At 48.8% G+C, this 18,600-nt stretch overlaps 1 protein-coding gene across 1 annotated transcript; it reads right to left on the bottom strand.

Annotated features, from left to right (window-relative positions):
• Window positions 1–673: 673 nt before the first annotated feature.
• AMBP (alpha-1-microglobulin/bikunin precursor) lies at window positions 674–18,009 on the bottom strand. Its single transcript, XM_032164949.2, has 10 exons — window positions 17,622–18,009; window positions 16,109–16,251; window positions 14,474–14,550; window positions 13,536–13,652; window positions 12,447–12,548; window positions 10,491–10,537; window positions 3,438–3,519; window positions 2,188–2,355; window positions 1,685–1,858; window positions 674–1,036 (listed from the first exon to the last, which is right to left on the bottom strand). Exons 1-10 carry the CDS (start codon window positions 17,736–17,738, stop codon window positions 1,008–1,010), a joined length of 1,056 nt encoding a protein of 351 aa, XP_032020840.1. The 5' UTR covers window positions 17,739–18,009; the 3' UTR covers window positions 674–1,007.
• Window positions 18,010–18,600: the final 591 nt, after the last annotated feature.

The raw sequence follows: 18,600 nt of genomic DNA on the forward strand, positions 1-18,600 counted from the left end.
GAAGAGGTAGGGCCCTGCCTGGGTTTCTTCTGCCAGGGTCAGCTCTCGACTTCAGAACACACAAAGCTGGGGCCTCCAATCCCTCCACAGCCACGGCAGCCATCGGGGCTCTGGGTGGATGCAGTTAGTTAGCAAGAGATATTTATAAATCAGATGTTTGTAAAGCCCATGTGTCTACACTGGAATCTCCTGGAGTTGTGTTTTTGGGCCAAGTTTGTCCTGAGCTGCTCTAGACAGCCCACCTACTCCCTTTCCCAAGGGTGAGGAGAAGCCAGCCCAGACCAAGGGCTTCTGGCCCTGGGCCAGGGCCCAGCGGTTGCACTGGGCACAATGTGAAGGCCAGTGAGCACTTTGCTTCCAAGACAAAGGCCCAGGGGAAGGTCCCAGAGGATGGGCTCCCCAGGGCCATGCAGAGAAACAGCTGAGGCTTTCCAGCTCCGGGCAGCTGGTTCTGGGGATGTGGTTGCAGCTGAAGTCAAACTCTGGGGAGGTGTTTGGTACAGCAAAGGACAGGGGAATTATTTCAGGCCTTTGTGGGCTATCTATCTGCCCTGAGCTCCGTGGGCATAGCAGGGCACAATTATTTCTTCTGAGCCTGGGTCACTGATGACCCATCAAACCTCTCCCAGAGACAAGTCTCCAGAGCTTCTTCCTCCTTTCCTAGCCTTATTAAAACAAAACAGAATAATCCCATTTTACACTATTGTAAATAGAACTTTGATTTGTTTCATAATTTGCATAGCCAATGTCATGTACTGAAGATAGTTCTATTATGTTTCCAACGCAGTTTTCACTTCTGGGGAAAGCTGGGGTTGCGTATGGCCCCACCCTGGCTTTTTCTCCCCTCCGCCACCCTGTTACACTTGTGATGACAATGAACAGTGAGGACACAGAATTTCAGGAGTTTACAATTTAGTTTTTATTTGGACCCAGGTTTCTTGGTGCTGCCTGCTACAGGACCCCGGGACAGACACTGGCCATCCTCTGACTTGCAGACCGGCCAGTTGTCAGTTGAAGCGCAGCAGCTCCTCATCCCCTGTGGACACAGAGAGACTCAGGGAGGGGGTCCGTGGGCAGGGACACTCAGGGAAGGGAAGGCACCTGTCACCTGGGGCCAGAAACCTCTGCTTGCTGAATGATTTATCTCCAAAGGGTATTCCACAAAATGATCAGATTTTTTTTTCCTTTTCTGGTTTACCGCAGGTGCCATTTTCCAGTGGGAAAATCAAGGCACAGATATCTTCAATGGTTGCTGTTCCCTGGAATGCTATTACTGTTACCATTGTATCGTTGTTATTATTAGTAGCAGTTGCTGTTAGCTGAGTACTAACTCCGCATCAGGTACTGGGAAGGCTGGGAGGCAGGTGCTTTGTCCCATTTTACAAGAGAATACTGACAGATTGGCACTTGCTCAATGTTGCAGGCGCAGAATTAGAACCCAGCTCTGCCCCACTCCTCAGTCAGCCCTGCATACCCTCTGCCGGTGCCTGGCTAGTAACTCCCCAAGACCCAATTCCAGCTGGGGTAATGCCCCAGGCTCAGCCCCATTTCAGAGAGTAGATGGGCTGCTTACCAGGTACAGAGTCCAGAACTCAGCTCTCCAGACCCCTACTCCTCCCAGGGCTCGCCCACCTCAACTCCAACAGCCCCTTGGCCCAGCCTGGCACCCTACAGGGCTGCCTACCATCACCAGGGACACCGCAGTACTCTCTGCACTCCTTCTCTGAGTAGAACTTGTTCCCGTTTCCCTGGCAGCCGCCGTAGGTGAAGAGGACGCACTTCCCCTTGACAGCATCAAATGCCCAGAGCTGGATGAAGGCTAGGCAGGGGCCCCGGACTATGGGGAGATTGCAGGCCGCTGTGGAGTGAGGAGAGGCATGGAACCTGAGAAACCCTTGTGACTGCTGATCGGTCAAACATGAGACTGCTGAGCCAGAGGACCCTGCTCATCTAGAACACCTCACCCCTCTTTGACAGATGGGGAAACTGGGGCCCACAGAAAGAAAATTATTTGCCCGAGGTCCTCCACATCCAAAGGTGGAATTCCTAAGAAAGATTTCGGGAAACCGCCTGGAGTTCTACCACTGGAATGTCCTCTGTTAGCTACCTTTTCAATTCGCAGGTGGTTTACTGGAGGGACAGGGTCTTGAGGGTGCAGAGTGCACAGGGGTGGGGGCCCGCACTCACCCACAGTTCGGCAGGTCTGCAGACACTCCTTTTCTGTGATGAAGTTGTTACCGTTGCCCATGCAGCCACCATACTGGAAAGTCTCACAGGCCATGGATGTGCCATTATAGAAATACCTGCTGGTCATTCCCATGCAGGGACCGGCCGAGTAGCCCAGCTGGCAGGAATCTAGGGAGGGGCAGACCAGCAGCACTGACCAAGTGTTGACTGTGTACCCATTATCAGGCTGGGCACTTGATATGCGCCATCTCATTTAATTTTCACTAAAAGGATTATCAATTCTTTTTAGATAAGCAAACTGACTCTCAGAGAGGTGAAGTAACTTGGCCGGGGTCACACAGAGCTAAGATTCAAAACCCTGTCTCCAAAACCAATGCCCATTCCACTCCACGTCATGGGGAGTTACCAGTGAACCACAGGCCCACTGTCCCCATGTAGTGGTCTTGTCTGCCCCAAAACTCTATAATAGTAGTTGATGACATATCCACCAGCACCCACACTGGCCAGCCTGCCCTTTTCACCAAGTCCCACTCACCCTGCCTTTGCTCCCATTGTTCCTTGTTCCCTGGAATGCCACCTCCATAAAACTTTACCTGGATGCCTGGACACAGTGTGAATTCCTCTTTATCCATGAAGTCCTCCTGATCCCCTCACCCCTCCAACCTCTCAGCTCCCCCTGCCCTTTAGCTGACCCTTCCTTTTGGGCCCATCACCTTCTCCCTTGGATGCCTCCCCCACTAGACCAGAAGTTCCAAAATGACGCAAGTGGTCTATGTGACCCTAGTGCCCAGCAAAGGGCCTGGGGCAGAGCAGTGTTCAGTGTTTGCTGATCGAGTTGGAGAGGAAGTTGTTATGTCATGGACACTGTCAACTACACAAAGCATTCACATGTCCCTCCCCGACTTCCTCCTACAAGAGCCCTGATGTTCAGCCCCACAGGCTATTATCCCATAATATGGATGAGGAAACCAAGGCTAGGAGGCCACACAGTCATACAGACAGGGCAAGAACCAGCTTTTCATCGTGGAGTTGACAGTTCTCAAGCCCAGGACGACGCCTCATGCTCCTCTCTCTGTCCCCACAACCCCCTGTAGAGTGCAGAGTACTTGATTTGCCTTTTCTCAGTCCAGCCCTTGAGTCTCTAACAGATAAAGAGACTTCGTAGTGTTAAGAGCAGCCAGGGTGAGCCAACCGTGGGCCCTTCCTTTCTGGAGTATGGCAGAGGGGGTGAAAAGGCAGGTGTTCATTACCTTCTTTCTTGGTGACTTCAGTTACCAGTTGCCCACCCCCTGATCCTTCCTCTTCTTGGGGTAGCACAGCCCTCCGGACTCTCTGCAGGGGAGAGAAAGAGAAGAAGCAGTTGCAGACTCCTTGCCACTATTGCTTTCCTGCACCCCTGGAATATATAGATGAACAACTTGCTTTGGGAATCAGGGTGTATGTAGGAACACAGCTCTTAGACTGGTTAAAGGGCTGTTTTCCCAAAAGTATCAACCTGAATTCCTGAACAGGCATCAGAGGACAGATTTCTGGTCTGAAATGAAATTCAAAACCATGAGGTATGACAATAGCCCCATATCCAACTTCAGCTGAAGTGCCTAAAGGAATATAGTAATGAAAAAAGGGTACCTCCCAGAGTTGGAAATCAGGGGAGAGCAACACCCTCACACTGAAGATGTGAAAGCATTGTTGCACAACAGAGCACAGGTGCAACTGGTTTACAGGAAGGGCTGACCAGATCATCATTAGCTGCTTGCAGAAAAAAAAAAAAAAAAAATCCAGAGAGAAAGAAGGGACCCTGAAACTGATCCTAACTCCTTGTTGTGGTGGGGACTGCAGAGCAGGGCAGGCTGCCAAAGCTGTCAAGAGGGCCTCTGGGTGTAGAATCCCTGAGGCAGGATCCCAGGGCAATTATAGAAGAGATGAGCAGCCCTGCCCACAGGTGAGACCTGGAACTTGAGAAAGTAGCTGTAGTAATCTCAAAATTTCCCATCTCCTTTTCAGGGGCAACAAAACACTGTGAAAACTGTCAGGGACTTTCACTGTCTTCCAGACCAGTCTTAAGCTGGTGGCATATAGGCTTTCCTTGATGAGGATAGAGAAATGGAGAAAAATCGTGGGACAAGTTAAATACTGCAGCTGCCAGAATTGGGTTGGGCTGAAGAAATACCCTTACTAAATGGGAGATATTCTGGATCTTCTGGAATTCAGGTCGATGGCAGTAAGAAACAGAAGAACACTTAAACCTTCCCTGAAATTCAAGATGACCTGCATCCAAAAAACAACAACAAAAAAGATGACATACATCCATATAACAGGAGCCAACAGTGATGGAAATGAATATGTGAAAGTCGAAAATTGTTGCACATTAAAGTGATGTTGAATTTAACCACACCATAGAGATGATAAAGTGCAGTTTCCATGCTACAGGAAATAAATCCACATAATATGATTTCCAGGAGAGAAAATCAATATAGAAATATAGAAGCAAACTTTTTGAGTTAAAGAAAGATTCGAGTTGCCCAATTATAGGGAAAAAGGGAATCAGGCAAAATTAGTGAAGAGCCCCTTCTTGGACATTCCTAGGGGCAAAGAATAAAGAGCCTGGTGGCCCTCAGAGTAAATGACAGCATTTAGCGACAGACGCCCCAGAGCAATATCTGAGGGTTTTAAGAGGGAAAAGCTTGTAACCCAGGGATCTTTCACTCATCCAAGCCACTGGCCATGTGATATAACCACAGAAAGACATTCTCAGCCTTGCAAGGATTCAGACATTTGCCACCCATGTATCTTTCCTGAAAAAATTACTTGTAGAAATAGTCCCACCAATTAAGAAAGGAATCTCAATGCCAGAAATTTAAGATGTAATGTCAAAGAAATAATGATAAGATATAAAACCAATAAAATATAGAGTTTTACAATAAATAATTGCTAACATGGTTATGTGATTTGCTGGAAATATTTAGAAACAATTCTTTTTTTAAAAAAATAAAGGTAGAAAATATAAACAATTTCAGATCATATCCACAAAACAGGTATGGGGAAAAATCTGAAAGGATGAACATGGTGAGAAACAGGGGAAATAGAAGTGTGCTGTATTTCACTCTTTTGCAAGGGGAGTCATTAGCTTTGGTTTTATTCTTGACATTGATAAAGAAATACAGATTTAGTTGACATCTGGATTAAAAGAGCAGATTGAAACTCTCCTCTAGAGTTCTCGCCCCAATACCTAATATTTAGCAAAAAAAAAAAAAAAAAAAAAAAATGAGTTTAAAAGCATAGCCCCAGCCCCCAAATTGTCATCAGTGTCACTCAAACAAGGAAAGGATCCCAACTTAAAGCCAAAAACTTTAAAACTGGAAACCAAGGAAAAAAACACAAGACATTTTGGAACTGAATAGAATGGCTTAGCTGTGCCCTCCAACCTCCAGGCCTGGTATGTCATCAGATTTATAATTCTTCCTAATACTTCTAAATCCAGAAGGAGAAAACTGAGGGGCACCCCATCCCTTTCCTTTCCTGTCAGAGGAGTAATGAACATGCCTTTTGGAGAGAAAGGAGTAAAAAGCAAAAATGGAGTTCACGGAATGGGAGGAATGGTAGTAAAAGTTCCAGGGCTATACAATTGAGTGCTCCAGGACACGTGGCCGTGGGATGGATTATATCACACCAGCCCACCTAGGGATAATGAGCCCCATCCAGAACATTCAGCAATCCTTCCAAACAGAAGCAGAGGAAGGATGTTATGGATTGAACTGTGACCCCCAAAATTCATATACTGGGGTCCTAACCCCCCAGAACCTCAGAATGTGACCTTATTTGGAAATCAGATTGTTTAGATGCAATTAATTAAGATGAGGTTATTAGGGTGGACCCTAATCCAATATGAGTGGTGTCCTTATAAACGGGCGATTCGCACACATAGAGAACTCCCTGTGAAGATAAAGGCAGGAATTGGGATGATGCTTTTAACAAGGCAAGGAACACCAGAGACTGCCAGCAAACCACCAGAGGCCATGGGAGAGGCACGGCACAGATTCTTTCTCGAAGCCCGCAGAAGGAACCAACCCTACCATCATCTTGATCTTGGACTTCTGGCCTCCAGAACTGTGAGACAGCAAATCTGTGTTGTTTAAATCCCCAGTTGGTGGTTCTCTGTTACGGCAGCCCCAGGAAACACACAGACGGTATTCAGACCCGCATGTGCACCTCGGGGCAGCTCATTACCCCACCCCCACCCCCACCATTCCCTTGGACTTTACAAAAGTTGATGAACATAAAACACCCAGATCTTACACTAAAGTAGGATGGGGCTAGGGGGAGGTGGGATTGGGCTCAAATTTGATGGGAAGAGGGCCAAGGAGTAAATGACACCTCCCATTGTACCAGAACAAACAGAAAGTCTGGATAAAGCAAGATGCAAGTCTGGATAAAGAAGAAGCAAGATGAAGAGAAATGGCACAGAAACTACCCAAACCCACCACAGAAGTGAATAAATAAATAACCTGAATAAGAGAAAGAGCCTGGCTGTGGTGGACACCTTCATAAACTACCTGGATTTCCCTCAGCAATGGATGTACTTCCTCAGTCACCGGCAGTGCTACTGTCAGACAGCCCCCAGGGGTCAGCCCCTTTTGGGGACTGTGGCAGCTAAAGGAGCCATCTCACCCAAGATCATGCCCACCTCCCAACTGATCAACACAGGGGTATTAGGGCTCAGCCCCTTTGCAGCATCTTGGGACATCTCTGAAATGTCAGAGGTCCCTATAGTGTTGGCTGAGGCATTGTAACTGCATCGCAGCTGGACTGCTTCCTCTGCCCTATCCTGCCTTCATGCCTTCTCCCCTACAGGTGTTGGTCCTGGGGAACCCAACCTGTGATGCCAGAAGAAAACAGAACTCAAGGAACAGAAGGAAATTCCTCAGTGCCTTCAAGCTATAGAATTACTTAATTAGAACATGCATTTATGTGCGCACCTGTGTGTGTGTGTGTGTGTGTGTGTGTGTAGAGATGGGGTCTTGCTATGTTGCCTAGGCTGGTCTTGAACTCCTGGCCTCAAGCAGTCTTCCTGCCTCGGCCCCCCAGAGTGCTGGGCTTATATGCATGAGCAAAAACAACAGAATGAGATGAAAAGAGAAAATCCAAGCCTACAGAAACAAATTGAGAACCAAAACAACACAATTCAGAACCAGCAAATAAATTAGAAATAGAAATAGCAAAGAACAGAATGAAATGATGGTCTGCACAAAGGAATGACTGCTAAAAATGCAATGAATGTCACAGGAGAGAGACTAGTGATGATCCCAGTGAATGCAGATGGAAACGACAAAGAGATGAAAGCAACTGGGGAGAAACTAATAGATGTGGAAGGCAAAGATGCTCCCAGATGAGAGAACAAGTGTTCCCGAGGTAGCAAAACCCAACAAAAGGAAGGAAGATAAACTCAATGATATCAGCAGAGATTTCCCTCAAACGCAGAAGAAATGTAATCTGTATATGAAAAGAGAACATTGAATTCCAGGATGTGTTGTTGTTGTTATTATTATTATTATTATTATTATTATTATTATTATTATTATTATTATTTTGAGACAGAGTCTTGCCCTGTCACACAGGCTGGAGTGCAATGGCGCGATCACGGCTCACTGCAACTTCTGCCTCCAGGATTCAAGCGATTCTACTGCCTCAGCCTTCCAAGTAGCTGGGACTACAGGCCTGCACGACCACACCTGGCTAATTTTTGCATTTTTGGTAGAGATGGGGTTTCACTATGTTGGCCAGGATGGTATCAATCTCCTGACCTCGTGATCTGCCCGCCTCATCTCCCAAAACGCCGGGATTACAGGCGTGAGCCACCACGCCTGGCTCAGGATGTATATTTTAAATAGAGACAAGGTCTCACTGTTGCCCAGGCTAGAGTACAGTGGCACAATCATAGCTCACCGTAACCTAGAACTCCTGGGCTCAAGCAATACTTCCTCCTCAGCCTCCCGAGTTGCTGGGACTACAAGTGCCACCCACCCGACTGAGCTGGCTAATTTAAAAAACAAACAAACTAACAAACACACTTTTTGTAGAGATGGAATCTAGCTATGTTGCCCGGACTGGTCTCAAACTCCTGGTCTCAAGTGATCCTCCTGCCTCAGCTTCCCAAATTGCTGAGATTACAGGAATAAGCCACTGCACCCAACTGCCAATAAATTTTTATATAGAATTTTCAACATCAAGACAGGTTTTGTTAAGATGTTGATTTTAATGATAAAGTTTTCCCAGTTGCCTACAAAGAGAAGAGATATCACATGAGTCTCGGGCTTTTTCATAGCAATAACCAGCACTTGAGAACAATGGAGTAACATATACAAAGTTCTAAGGGAAGGAACACACAACCCGAGACTGTCGCACCCAAGCAAAATAGCATCAAATATGAAGGAAACTGACTGACCTTCTCAAACATGGGAGAATTCATGGACTGAAACACCCATGAACCCTCCTCAAAAACACCACCTGGCAAAGAAATGGCACTAATTAAGAGAATAATAGAAATAAATAACTCAGAAACAGAGAAGCTGTGGTTATATTCACTACAGGTAAGAACAGAATCCACTAAAATATAGAACTACTCCTAAAAGATGGGATTATGGAGACAGAGAAGATGGGAATGGTATCAATCTAGACAGTGTAAAAGACAAAAGAAAGAAGAGTTGCCACAGAGTTTCACTCTCAAAGAGAGTGCTCCTGTCTGTCTTTCAAGTCACAGAGACAATAAATGCACTCTTTAAAAATATACAGTGATGGCAGCCTCTTAAATGTCTTTTCACAACCTTGACTTTAGAAGAATCTTTAGGACATAAATCCTCTTGTGAATAAATATTCATTTGAAGATCAAGCAGTCCACTTCAGTTTCTTTAAAAAAAAAAAAAAAAAAAAAAAAATCCAAAAGGCCAGGCACAGTGGCTCACGCCTGTAATCCCAGCACTTCGGGAGACCAAAGTGGGTGGGTCTCCTGAGGTCAGGAGTTCAAGACCAGCCTGGCCAACATGGCAAAACTCTGTCTCTACTGAAAAAATAAATACAAAAATTAGCCAAGCGTGGTAGTGGGCATCTGTAATCCCAGCTACTCAGGAGGCTGAGGCAAGAGAATCACTTGAACCTGGGAGGTGGAGGTTGAAGTGAGCCAAGATCATGCGACTGCACTCCAGCCTGGGTGACAGAGTGGGACTCCGTCTCAATTAAAAAAAAAAAAATTCATGTGAAACCACAATTAGTGCTTTTAAAAATTAGAAATAGCACTTGTAATATAATCCCACTTAATAACAGTATATCTAACTTTGATCATCCATTTGTCCTTTTTTCTATAAGTCCTTTTGTCCATATGTGTGGCAAGAGACCAGAAACTGTGTGACTGCCGATAGTTTTCAGGTGGTGAGATTTAAAAAAAAAAAAAAAACAACTTATCTTTATACTTTTCTGCATTCCTTTAATTCTTCGTAATGATGATTTATTAGTTTTCTAAGATCAATGGTCATTTACTTTTAAAATATAGGAGCAAATATCTAATGTGTTAACTGTTAATTCTACACAGGAACAGGGATATTTTGTCTTTTTGTGGTGGGGTTTATAGTTTTGCGATTTTCAAGAATATTTTTCTAAATAAAAATCATATATATTTATACACACATATATATACACACACAGATATCTACCCATGTACATACATACATCAGTAGAATAGGATATATAATTTTCCAAATAATTAGAGAAAAGAGAATGAAGAAAGCGTAATCGATATGGCAAAATGCAAGAAAATAAAAGGGAAGCATAAGAAAGCCCCCAAAATCAGAAGGCAACATAGGAAAAGAGAAGGTTTGAGAAGCTGCTTGTTCTCAGGTTTGCTGATTTTTAGGGAAATCAATTGATTTCTTTTCACGCTGAGCATCATTATTTCATTATTGAGGATTGTTATTTCATTACTGAGTGTTTTACTTCTTTTAGATGCTTTTAGGCACTGTGCTAAGAACTTTTCTATATGTCATTAAATTCTACCACAAGCCTGGAAGGTAAGTGTAATTATCCTGTTTTGAAGATGAGAAAAGTGAGGTCCAGATGGATTGGCAACTAGTCCAGGTGGCAGAATCAAGATGGAGCCCCAGTGAGTCTGACTTCAACACTCATGGCCATCGCTGCTTTCTCTCACCCCCTCCCCATGACTCTGCCTCCCCCCGCAGCAGGATCAAGTGTGCAGCGTGCCTGGGGCAGAATGGGGTGGGATGGGGTGGGATGGGGTCGGGGGATGAGGCACTCACCGGGATTAAGATGGGCTCTGGTTCCTGCTCCCCAGGGACACATTCACCTAGGTCACAGAACAGGAGAGAGGAGTGAATAAGAGGACCAGGCTCAGGGGCCATCCTAGACCCAGATTTGTTTCTTTGGTGAGCATCGTGCTGGGAACTTGTCGTACCTTAGTCCACTTCATGAATAGTCCTGCCTGTGTGGCTTGCTCATGGCCATTCACTGGAAAAGCAACAGACTGGTGGCTGCACCATCATTACCATCTGTCCACTCCACCCCACCCCACTAGCATCGTTTTATCAGCATCATGGAAAGAATAGCAATAGCTAACACTGACTGAGCATTTATGAGCACAGTGCTATTGTACTTAATGGTTTTATTGCATTGCCTTTTACAGCAACTTCTAAGGAAGGTGTTATTATGCCCAGTTGACATATGAGGGAAATGAGGCTCTGAGAGGTTGACTAGCCAGAGGCCACAACAGCTAAGTTTGAATCCAGGTGCTCTTGATGGCAGCAGTGGGCCATCCGGAGTGGCCACTGCCATCACACTGGCTGCAGTGGGGAGGCACGAGCATTGGTGGTTAGGAGTGACTGCAGAAGTGGCAGTGGTGGAGCTGGGACCCCTGTGGCTCCCATTCCTGGGGCAGGCAACTGTGCCACCCCCATCCTCATGCAGCCAGGTAGACCCCACTCCCAGGCCCAGAGCCTCTGTTGCTCCAGACTCTGGCCCCACCTTGCCATTCTCACCCATCGTCACTGCGGAGAGGTCGTGGGGAGGAGGCTGACAGTCCCCGGAGCCCACCTCTGGGAGCCCCCTGGAGCCTGCCACCCTGGGGGCCCTCACAATGGGGCTGGGCTGAGTCACCTGCCAGCAGGGGGGCAGTACAGTTGGGCAGAGAGGGCCCCTGAGGCAGAGCCCATTCCAGGGTCTCCTCTCTGCTAGGAGCTGAACACTGCTCAGAACACCCTGGCTGCAGAAAGGAGCTGCCCACTGCAGGTCCCCTCCAAGCTGTTCTATTGCTCAGTAAACCTCCCCTTCATCTCACTCACCCTACATTTGTCTGTTTACCTCATTATTTCTGGTCACAGGACAAGAACTTGGGACCCACCAAATGGCAAGGCTAACTGTAACACAAACAGGGCTGAAACATGCCCTTTGCTCACCACATTGCAGGTGAAAAGGAGAGAAAAGCTACAGCCCTCTGGGGAGCCCAGACCTGGGAGCTCCACAAGCCAGGACTGGAACTCCCTCTTTGGGGCCCAGCAGTTCCTGGCATCTCCGAGCTTCCAGGCACCACTCCATTCCCTGGTGCCAGCTGGGAAATCTGCTTGTGGTGCACCTGGTCCAGCCACACCCTTACAGAGTGCTGGCACCATGCCAGCACCTGGAGCTGCCCACCCCATGGCAGCAGCCAGCATGTTTGACTGCAGTGGCTGGACCCCACGCTCACTCAAACATCCCTTGCCGCTTCATGCCTGAGTTGCCGTCTCCCTTGGAGGTGTGGGATCCAGGCCAGTAGCATGAGCCAAGCACAGTCTACCAGGCCAAGTGGGTGGAACAAGCCCAGCAGGCCCAAGCAAAACTCAGGCAAAGGCACCACTGGCCACAGAGGTTTCCAGCCAGAAAAGCAATGCCCCAAAGATTCCGTAACACTCTGATTCCTGAGCCCACGCTCTTAATCCCAAAACTCTTTCGCCTCCTAAGAGGTATCTGTGGATTCTGGCTACAACCTCCCTGAGACACATGGCAGTAGATCAGCACTGAATGGGTTCTAGTCTAAGCTCTGCTAGGAATAAGCTCTGAGACTTGGAGCTAATCCATTGGCTTCCTGATTCACTATGGAGGGGAGGCTGTGGCCCCTCTTTATCTCAGAGGATTGTAGTAAGGACCCAGGGGCTGGGATGGTCTCTGGCACCCACAAGGGATGAAGAGGGGACAGGAATTTGAGGTGGAGGGGTGCTATGTACCTCGGTCAGCCATGATGAAGATGGAGTCCTCAGGGATGCCGACACTCTGGGCAACCACTCTGAAGTCCTGCAGGAGGGTCTCCCTCAGCTGCGGCGCCCGCCCTGTAAGGAGGAAGCAGAGGAGACGCCTAGAACCACCAGGTGCTTTGAATGGAAGGGCCTGAAATGATTCTGCCCAGTGATTTTCACTTAGGGAAAATTTGAAAACTGTTGATGCAGTTTAATCTATTTGATACACTGAAGGAAAGACAGGCTCCCAAGAGGAAGAGGGGTCCCTCCCAAGTTCCCACCCAGGTCTCCTGAGTCCCCACAAAGGACTCTTCCCTTTTTTTTTTTTGAGACGGAGTCTCGCTCTGTCACCTAGGCTGGAGTGCAGTGGCGTGATCTCAGCTCACTACAAGCTCCGCCTCCTGGGTTCACGCCATTCTCCTGCCTCAGCCTCCCGAGTAGCTGGGACTACAGGCACCATGCCACCATGCCCGGCTAATGTTTTGTATTTTCAGTAGAGACGGGGTTTCATCATGTTAGCCAGGATGGTCTCGATCCCCCCGCCCTTTTTTTTTCTTTTTTTGAGACAGGGTCTTGCTCTGTTGCCCAGGCTGAAATGCAGTGGCACAATCATGGCTCATTGCAGCCTCAAATTCCTGGGCTCAAGTGACCCTCCTGCCTAAGCCTCCTGAGTAGCTGGGACTGCAGGCACATGCACTATGCCCAGCTAATTCTTTAATTTTTCGTAGAGATGCAGTCGCAGTATATTGCCCAAGGTGGTCTCAAACTCCTGGCCTCAAGCAATCCTATTGCCTTGTCCTCTCAAAGCGTTGGGATTACACGTGTGAGCCACAGCACCCAGCCCCCACTGGTTCTTTTAAGGGCCTGGAGGCTCTGTAATTCTCTGGGCCTGGAATTTTAGAGATCAAAAAAAGAGAATTTCACCTCCTCCAGGGAGACTCAGTGATTGTATCTGTCTCCAAATTGGAGTTTTGTCAGAAGGAAAAAGCAAAACTGCCTGCCCTTACCCACTCCACTGTCCATAAGTCAATGTCCTCCCACCCTCAACTCCAATGGGCACATCTAGTAATGAGCCTTTACCGTAGAGCTTGGCAGTAATGGTGGGTCCATGACGGCGGCTGAATTTCTTGGTCAGGAAAATGGCATACTCATCATAGTTGGTGTGGACCACATAGGACTCCATGGTTATGTTCCATTCTGCATGGGAGGTGCAGGCAGACCAAAGGGATCAGTGGTCAGTAGACTCTTCTAGCTGGAGGTCCGTCACCTGTTTATTCACACAACATCTCCTCATCCATCCATCTATCCACGCATGCCTTCCATATCTCCATTCATCAATTCATCCATATTCAGTCTCTCCCTATCCACCCATCTATCTCCTCCATGTAGTCACATTAATTCATCCACCATCACTCAATCCGTCTATCCTCTCCATACATCAATCCATCTCCCTTCCTTCCTTCTTTCCTTCCTTTCTTCTTTCCCCTGTCACTCCATCAATTTATCATCAGGTAACTGACTGATTGACTCATTTATCCTTAGATATATTCAGTTACCAATCATTTGTTCATTCATCCATCTATCTAGCCAAACATTCACACATTCAGCCCTAACACAATTGTTTGGCACATGGAGCATATTCAACAAACATTTTCTGAACTAACAAATAAATTCATGTCCAAATCCCTCTCTCACTTAGCATCATGTACACTGTACATGGTAGATGCTTAGTAAATTTTTATCAGCTGATAGCAGGTGCCTAAGAAGACATGAAGACTGATGAAATCAGCACCATCACCCTACTCTGGGCGTGGGCACCAGGGGGGCCAGGGAAGGAGAGAGGGAAGGGGAGGAGGAGAGGAGGAGAAGGAGAAGGAAGAGGAGGAGTTGTTTGGGGGAAGGCTAGATGACATCTCATCTAAATGGGAGGAAAGGTTACAGAGGCAGAGGGAGCTGAGGACATCAAGGTATTTTTAAGCAAAGGAGAGAATGCGCGTGTCTCTTTCCACTCCACTTACTGGATTTATGATAGAGAAACTTCCCATCAGTATCTGTTTTCTCATAAGCTCCAGACGTCTCCTCACAGACACCTTTCCTAGAAATGAACAAATCAAAAAGAAGGTCACTCCTGGTAGAGATCTTGGTCCTGACTCAACCCTCCTGCAGGGCTGTTTCCAAATGCCTTGGTTTTGGGGAGTTTTTTTGTTTGTGTGTTTTTGTTTGCTTTTTAATTCGGAAATGAACATTTCCAAATGTCTTGTTTAATCCTCACACGAGCCCTGAGAGACCCTCATTTTCCATATGATGGAAGGACACAGAAGAAGAGACAAATCCATGCCATCCTCCTGGCAAATCCAGCACTAAAGCCGCCTTCCTTAATCAAAGCTACACATTATACTGAGGCAGGAGGAGCTGGAGTGATGAATTCCTGCACTCATCCATGTATTGTTCTGGGTCTCTCTTGCCCCAGTTTTCTCATTTATAAAATGGGGATCATGATAGTTTCTACCTCACATGGTTAGTGTGAGGATCAACTGACACATATGTAAAGAACTTGGAGGAAGCACTATATATGAATCAGCTATTATTGTTACAATGAGCACTATTTATCCAACGGATATTTATTGGGCAGCACCTATGTGGCAAGCCCTGTGCTACATGGCAGGGATACATGAGAGAGCAAGACAGACCCCATCCCCTGGGGCTCCTGGAGCTTGCAATTGCGTGGGTCAGCCAGGCAGGCGAGAGGCAGATGCAATCAGTGTGAGAAGTACCACATGGGGGTAAGTGTGAGGTCCTCTTCGGGCACAAAGAAGGGCATGTAACCTGAACCTGGGTGTCTGGGAGGGCTTCCTGGAGGAGGTGACATGAAACCTGAGTTCTGAAGAATCCACAGGAACTAATTAGCCCAGGGAAGTCAGGAGAGGTGCTCCCAGTAAAAGGAACATCAGGTGCAAGGACCTCGAGGCATGAGAGCTCCAGAACCGAAAGAAGGTCCACATGAGTAGGACTCAGAGTACATGGCAGAGTGTGTGGCAGGGAGTTCTGGGCACTGGGAGGGTCCTGGAAAGCCACATCAAGAGTTTGAATCTTACTCCCAGGGCATTGGGGAATCATGGAAGGGTCTCGAGCAGATGTGACTTTTCAAAAGGTCTTTCTGGTTACTGGGTGAAGAGTGGATGGGGTGGAAGGGTGGAGATCAGAGGTGGGGAAAGTGTAGAGAGGTTGTGGCAGACAACCAGGAAAGAAAGGGAGGTGGCTTGGACCAGGGCGGTGGCAGTGGAAAGCGGAGAAGTGAACAGGTTGGGGGGATTTAGGAGGAGAATGGGCAGGACTTGATGATGGGTGACAGGGGAGAAAGGAGCCCAGTTCCCAGGTTGGGTCCCTTGGGAGGCTGAAGTGCCCACACTGGGCTAAGGAATGCCCAAGGGGGAGGAGCAGTTTGCAGAACAGGCACAGTGCTGGGACACTGCCCTCGAGGAACAGGACACCTGAAAGGGGCCGTCCTGGTGGAGGAGAGTAGAGGGATCTGGGGTTCAGTGGGAAGGTCCTGGCTGGAAGCAGAGATCTGCAACTTCCCAGGATGGGCGGGGCTGGGAAGGTTGTGGGTCTCTGGGTCTCTCTCAGCTTTCCGGCCCCACCACAATGCTCACCGCCAACGAGTGCTGGTCATGCTGATCTCCGCCTCTGTATCGCCCTCTCTGAGCACCAGCGTGCTCACTGTCATCCTGTCCATGATCTTCTTCAGCCAGGGGCAGGTGGAACCGATGGCCAGGTTGTACCACTTCCCATAGATCTAGAAGGCAGGTGAGCTCTGGGGGTCTGCATCAGTCTCAGACCTCAAAGCATACCTGGCTGACATCTGCTGCCAGCCCTCCACCACCACCTCCTCCTCCTCCTCTTCCTCCTCTTCCTCCTCCTCCTCCTCCTCCTTGAAATGACTTATCCTTTTAAGGGATAATGTCTTATGACTAATCAGAGGCCACACATCTTCAAGGGAGGACAGATCCCTAACAGTGGCGTTTCAGGCATCACAGCGAGCCCAGGAAGCATGTGTGCGGCTGGGGTCCCAACCTGCCCTGCAGAAGGGCTAACTCTCTCGAGATGTGGGATCTGTCCATAGCTCCATCAACCACTGCTCCCCAAGAGCTGGAGTCCTGTCTTTTACTCCTCCAATGATGGGGTGTTCCCCACCTTTCAGGGCAGCCCACAGCCCCGTGTTAGGAAGTATTTCAAAAGTATAATGAACGTGATGGGGTCATTCAGGATAGGCCTGCTTCCTCTTCCTCCTGAAAGTGCATGGGACAGCTGAAGGAGCCCTCAGGCTCCTGCGGAACAGGCCAATGTGCCCCAAACCCTTTGCGTCCCAGACTGCCACAGGGACCTGCTCCTCATTGTCCCTCTGCCGCGACCTTTCCTTGTCCCTAAAAGTAAACAAAACCCACATGACACCACAGCTAGAAGGTTCTGAGACCCTTCATACAGACATGGAGACAGCCCCAGGTTGGCAAGGGTCTGCTCAAAGCCACCCCGGGATTTAGGGCAGAGTGGGGGCTGGAAGGCAGCTCTGGCACTCCACACTCACAGGAGAGTGTCCTGCCCCGGTCCAGGTCTCTCCTTGTGCTCAAGCCTCTGAATGTCCCCCAACCCCAATCTCTGTCCTGCTTCACCTCTTGCCCCACATGCCCAACCCGAAAGCTGCTGGCCACATGCCCACCCTGTGCCACCCCAGGTGTCTGTCCACAGTCAGGCCAGGATGTGGGCAGGGGACACAGGAAGAACTAAGGGAAAGATGCCACAGAGAGAGGGGAGTCATTAGAGAAGGAAGGGCTGGGAGGTCTGGGCAAAGTTAGGTGCCTGCCGGGGGGCTGCAGGGCAGCGGCAGGCAGGACAAAGCCTTCTCCGGAGCGGGTTCCCATTAACACAAGGGTTCCCCTTGGAGCCCACGAGGACATGCAGAAGGTGAGGACGTTTGACTCATAGCATGTCAGCCAAGAAGCCCACGGAATGGCAGGGGATAGAGTTGTACCTTCAAAGGATCCCATAATCCCAGATGATCTGAGTGGAAGCCTGAGACCCCGAGACAGGCAGCACTTGCCCAGCAGGCCCCATCTGCCTGGACTCCCCATCACCACATCCACCCCCAACAGAGAGCGGCAGCCCTACCCGAGAGATATTGAAGTTTTCCTGCACTTGGATGTCCGCGGGCGGCGTCGGCACAGGGCCAGCGCTCACTGCCAGGCAGGTGCTCAGCAGCAAGAGCAGGGCCCCGAGGCTCCTCATGGCTCTGGGCTCCTCTGCCTTGGTGTATCCCACAGGCTCCGTCTAGCAACAGAAGGGCCACTGCCTCCCTGCAACAGGGTAGCTGTGAACTGAGGCTGGGGAAGGGGCCTGTGGCTTGTAATTGACCTCAGTGTTTGCCCTGCTCAGCTGAGGCCAATTACAGCCCCAAGGCCAGCTCTGATCGATCCCTGTAGCCTGGCTGGGGTCAGCAGTACCAAGAGGCCGGGGTGGCTGCTTCAGAAGAGGCACTGGCCAAGCACAATAGGGCTCTGGGGCACCAGGGTTGGGCTCCGCCTCCCAAAAGTCCCCGAAAGTTTCCCCACCTGTCACTGGGGGCATGCGAGGATGGGGAGCGACCTGGCCTTTCTGCTGAGTCATGCCATCTGGACCTCACAGCCTGTGAGCCAGCAGGTCAAGCCTGATTGGGCCCATTTCTCACAGGAAAAAACTGAGGCCCAAGGAGAGGAAGTGACTTGCCAGAGACCTCAGGGAAGTCTATGGGCAGAGCCAAGATCAGAACCCAGGTATCCTGTCTCCCGAGTTCCTTCTCCAGCCCCCAGGCTTTCCCCAGCCTTTGCAAATAATAGAGACATTAACAATGATGACTGTTACGAGCTTCTGTTCACTGAGCACCTGCTGTGTGCTGGCTGTGTTCCAGGCACTTTACACGTGCCACAGGTGTCCGGTGAATCCCCACAACAAGCTTATGAAGTAGGCACTATTTGTCCCCTTTACAGGCAGAGGAGTTGAGTCTCCAAGAAGTGCAGCGACTTGCCCAGTATCCCTCAGCCGGGAGTGGAATAGCTGGGAAAGGCGTGGTAGAGACCACGGACGTGGGAGCCAGCAGCCTACAGTGGCACTC

This window comes from Hylobates moloch, unplaced genomic scaffold (genome assembly GCF_009828535.3).
Source record: "Hylobates moloch isolate HMO894 unplaced genomic scaffold, HMol_V3 SCAFFOLD_10, whole genome shotgun sequence".
NCBI classification, from domain to species: Eukaryota; Metazoa; Chordata; class Mammalia; order Primates; family Hylobatidae; genus Hylobates; species Hylobates moloch.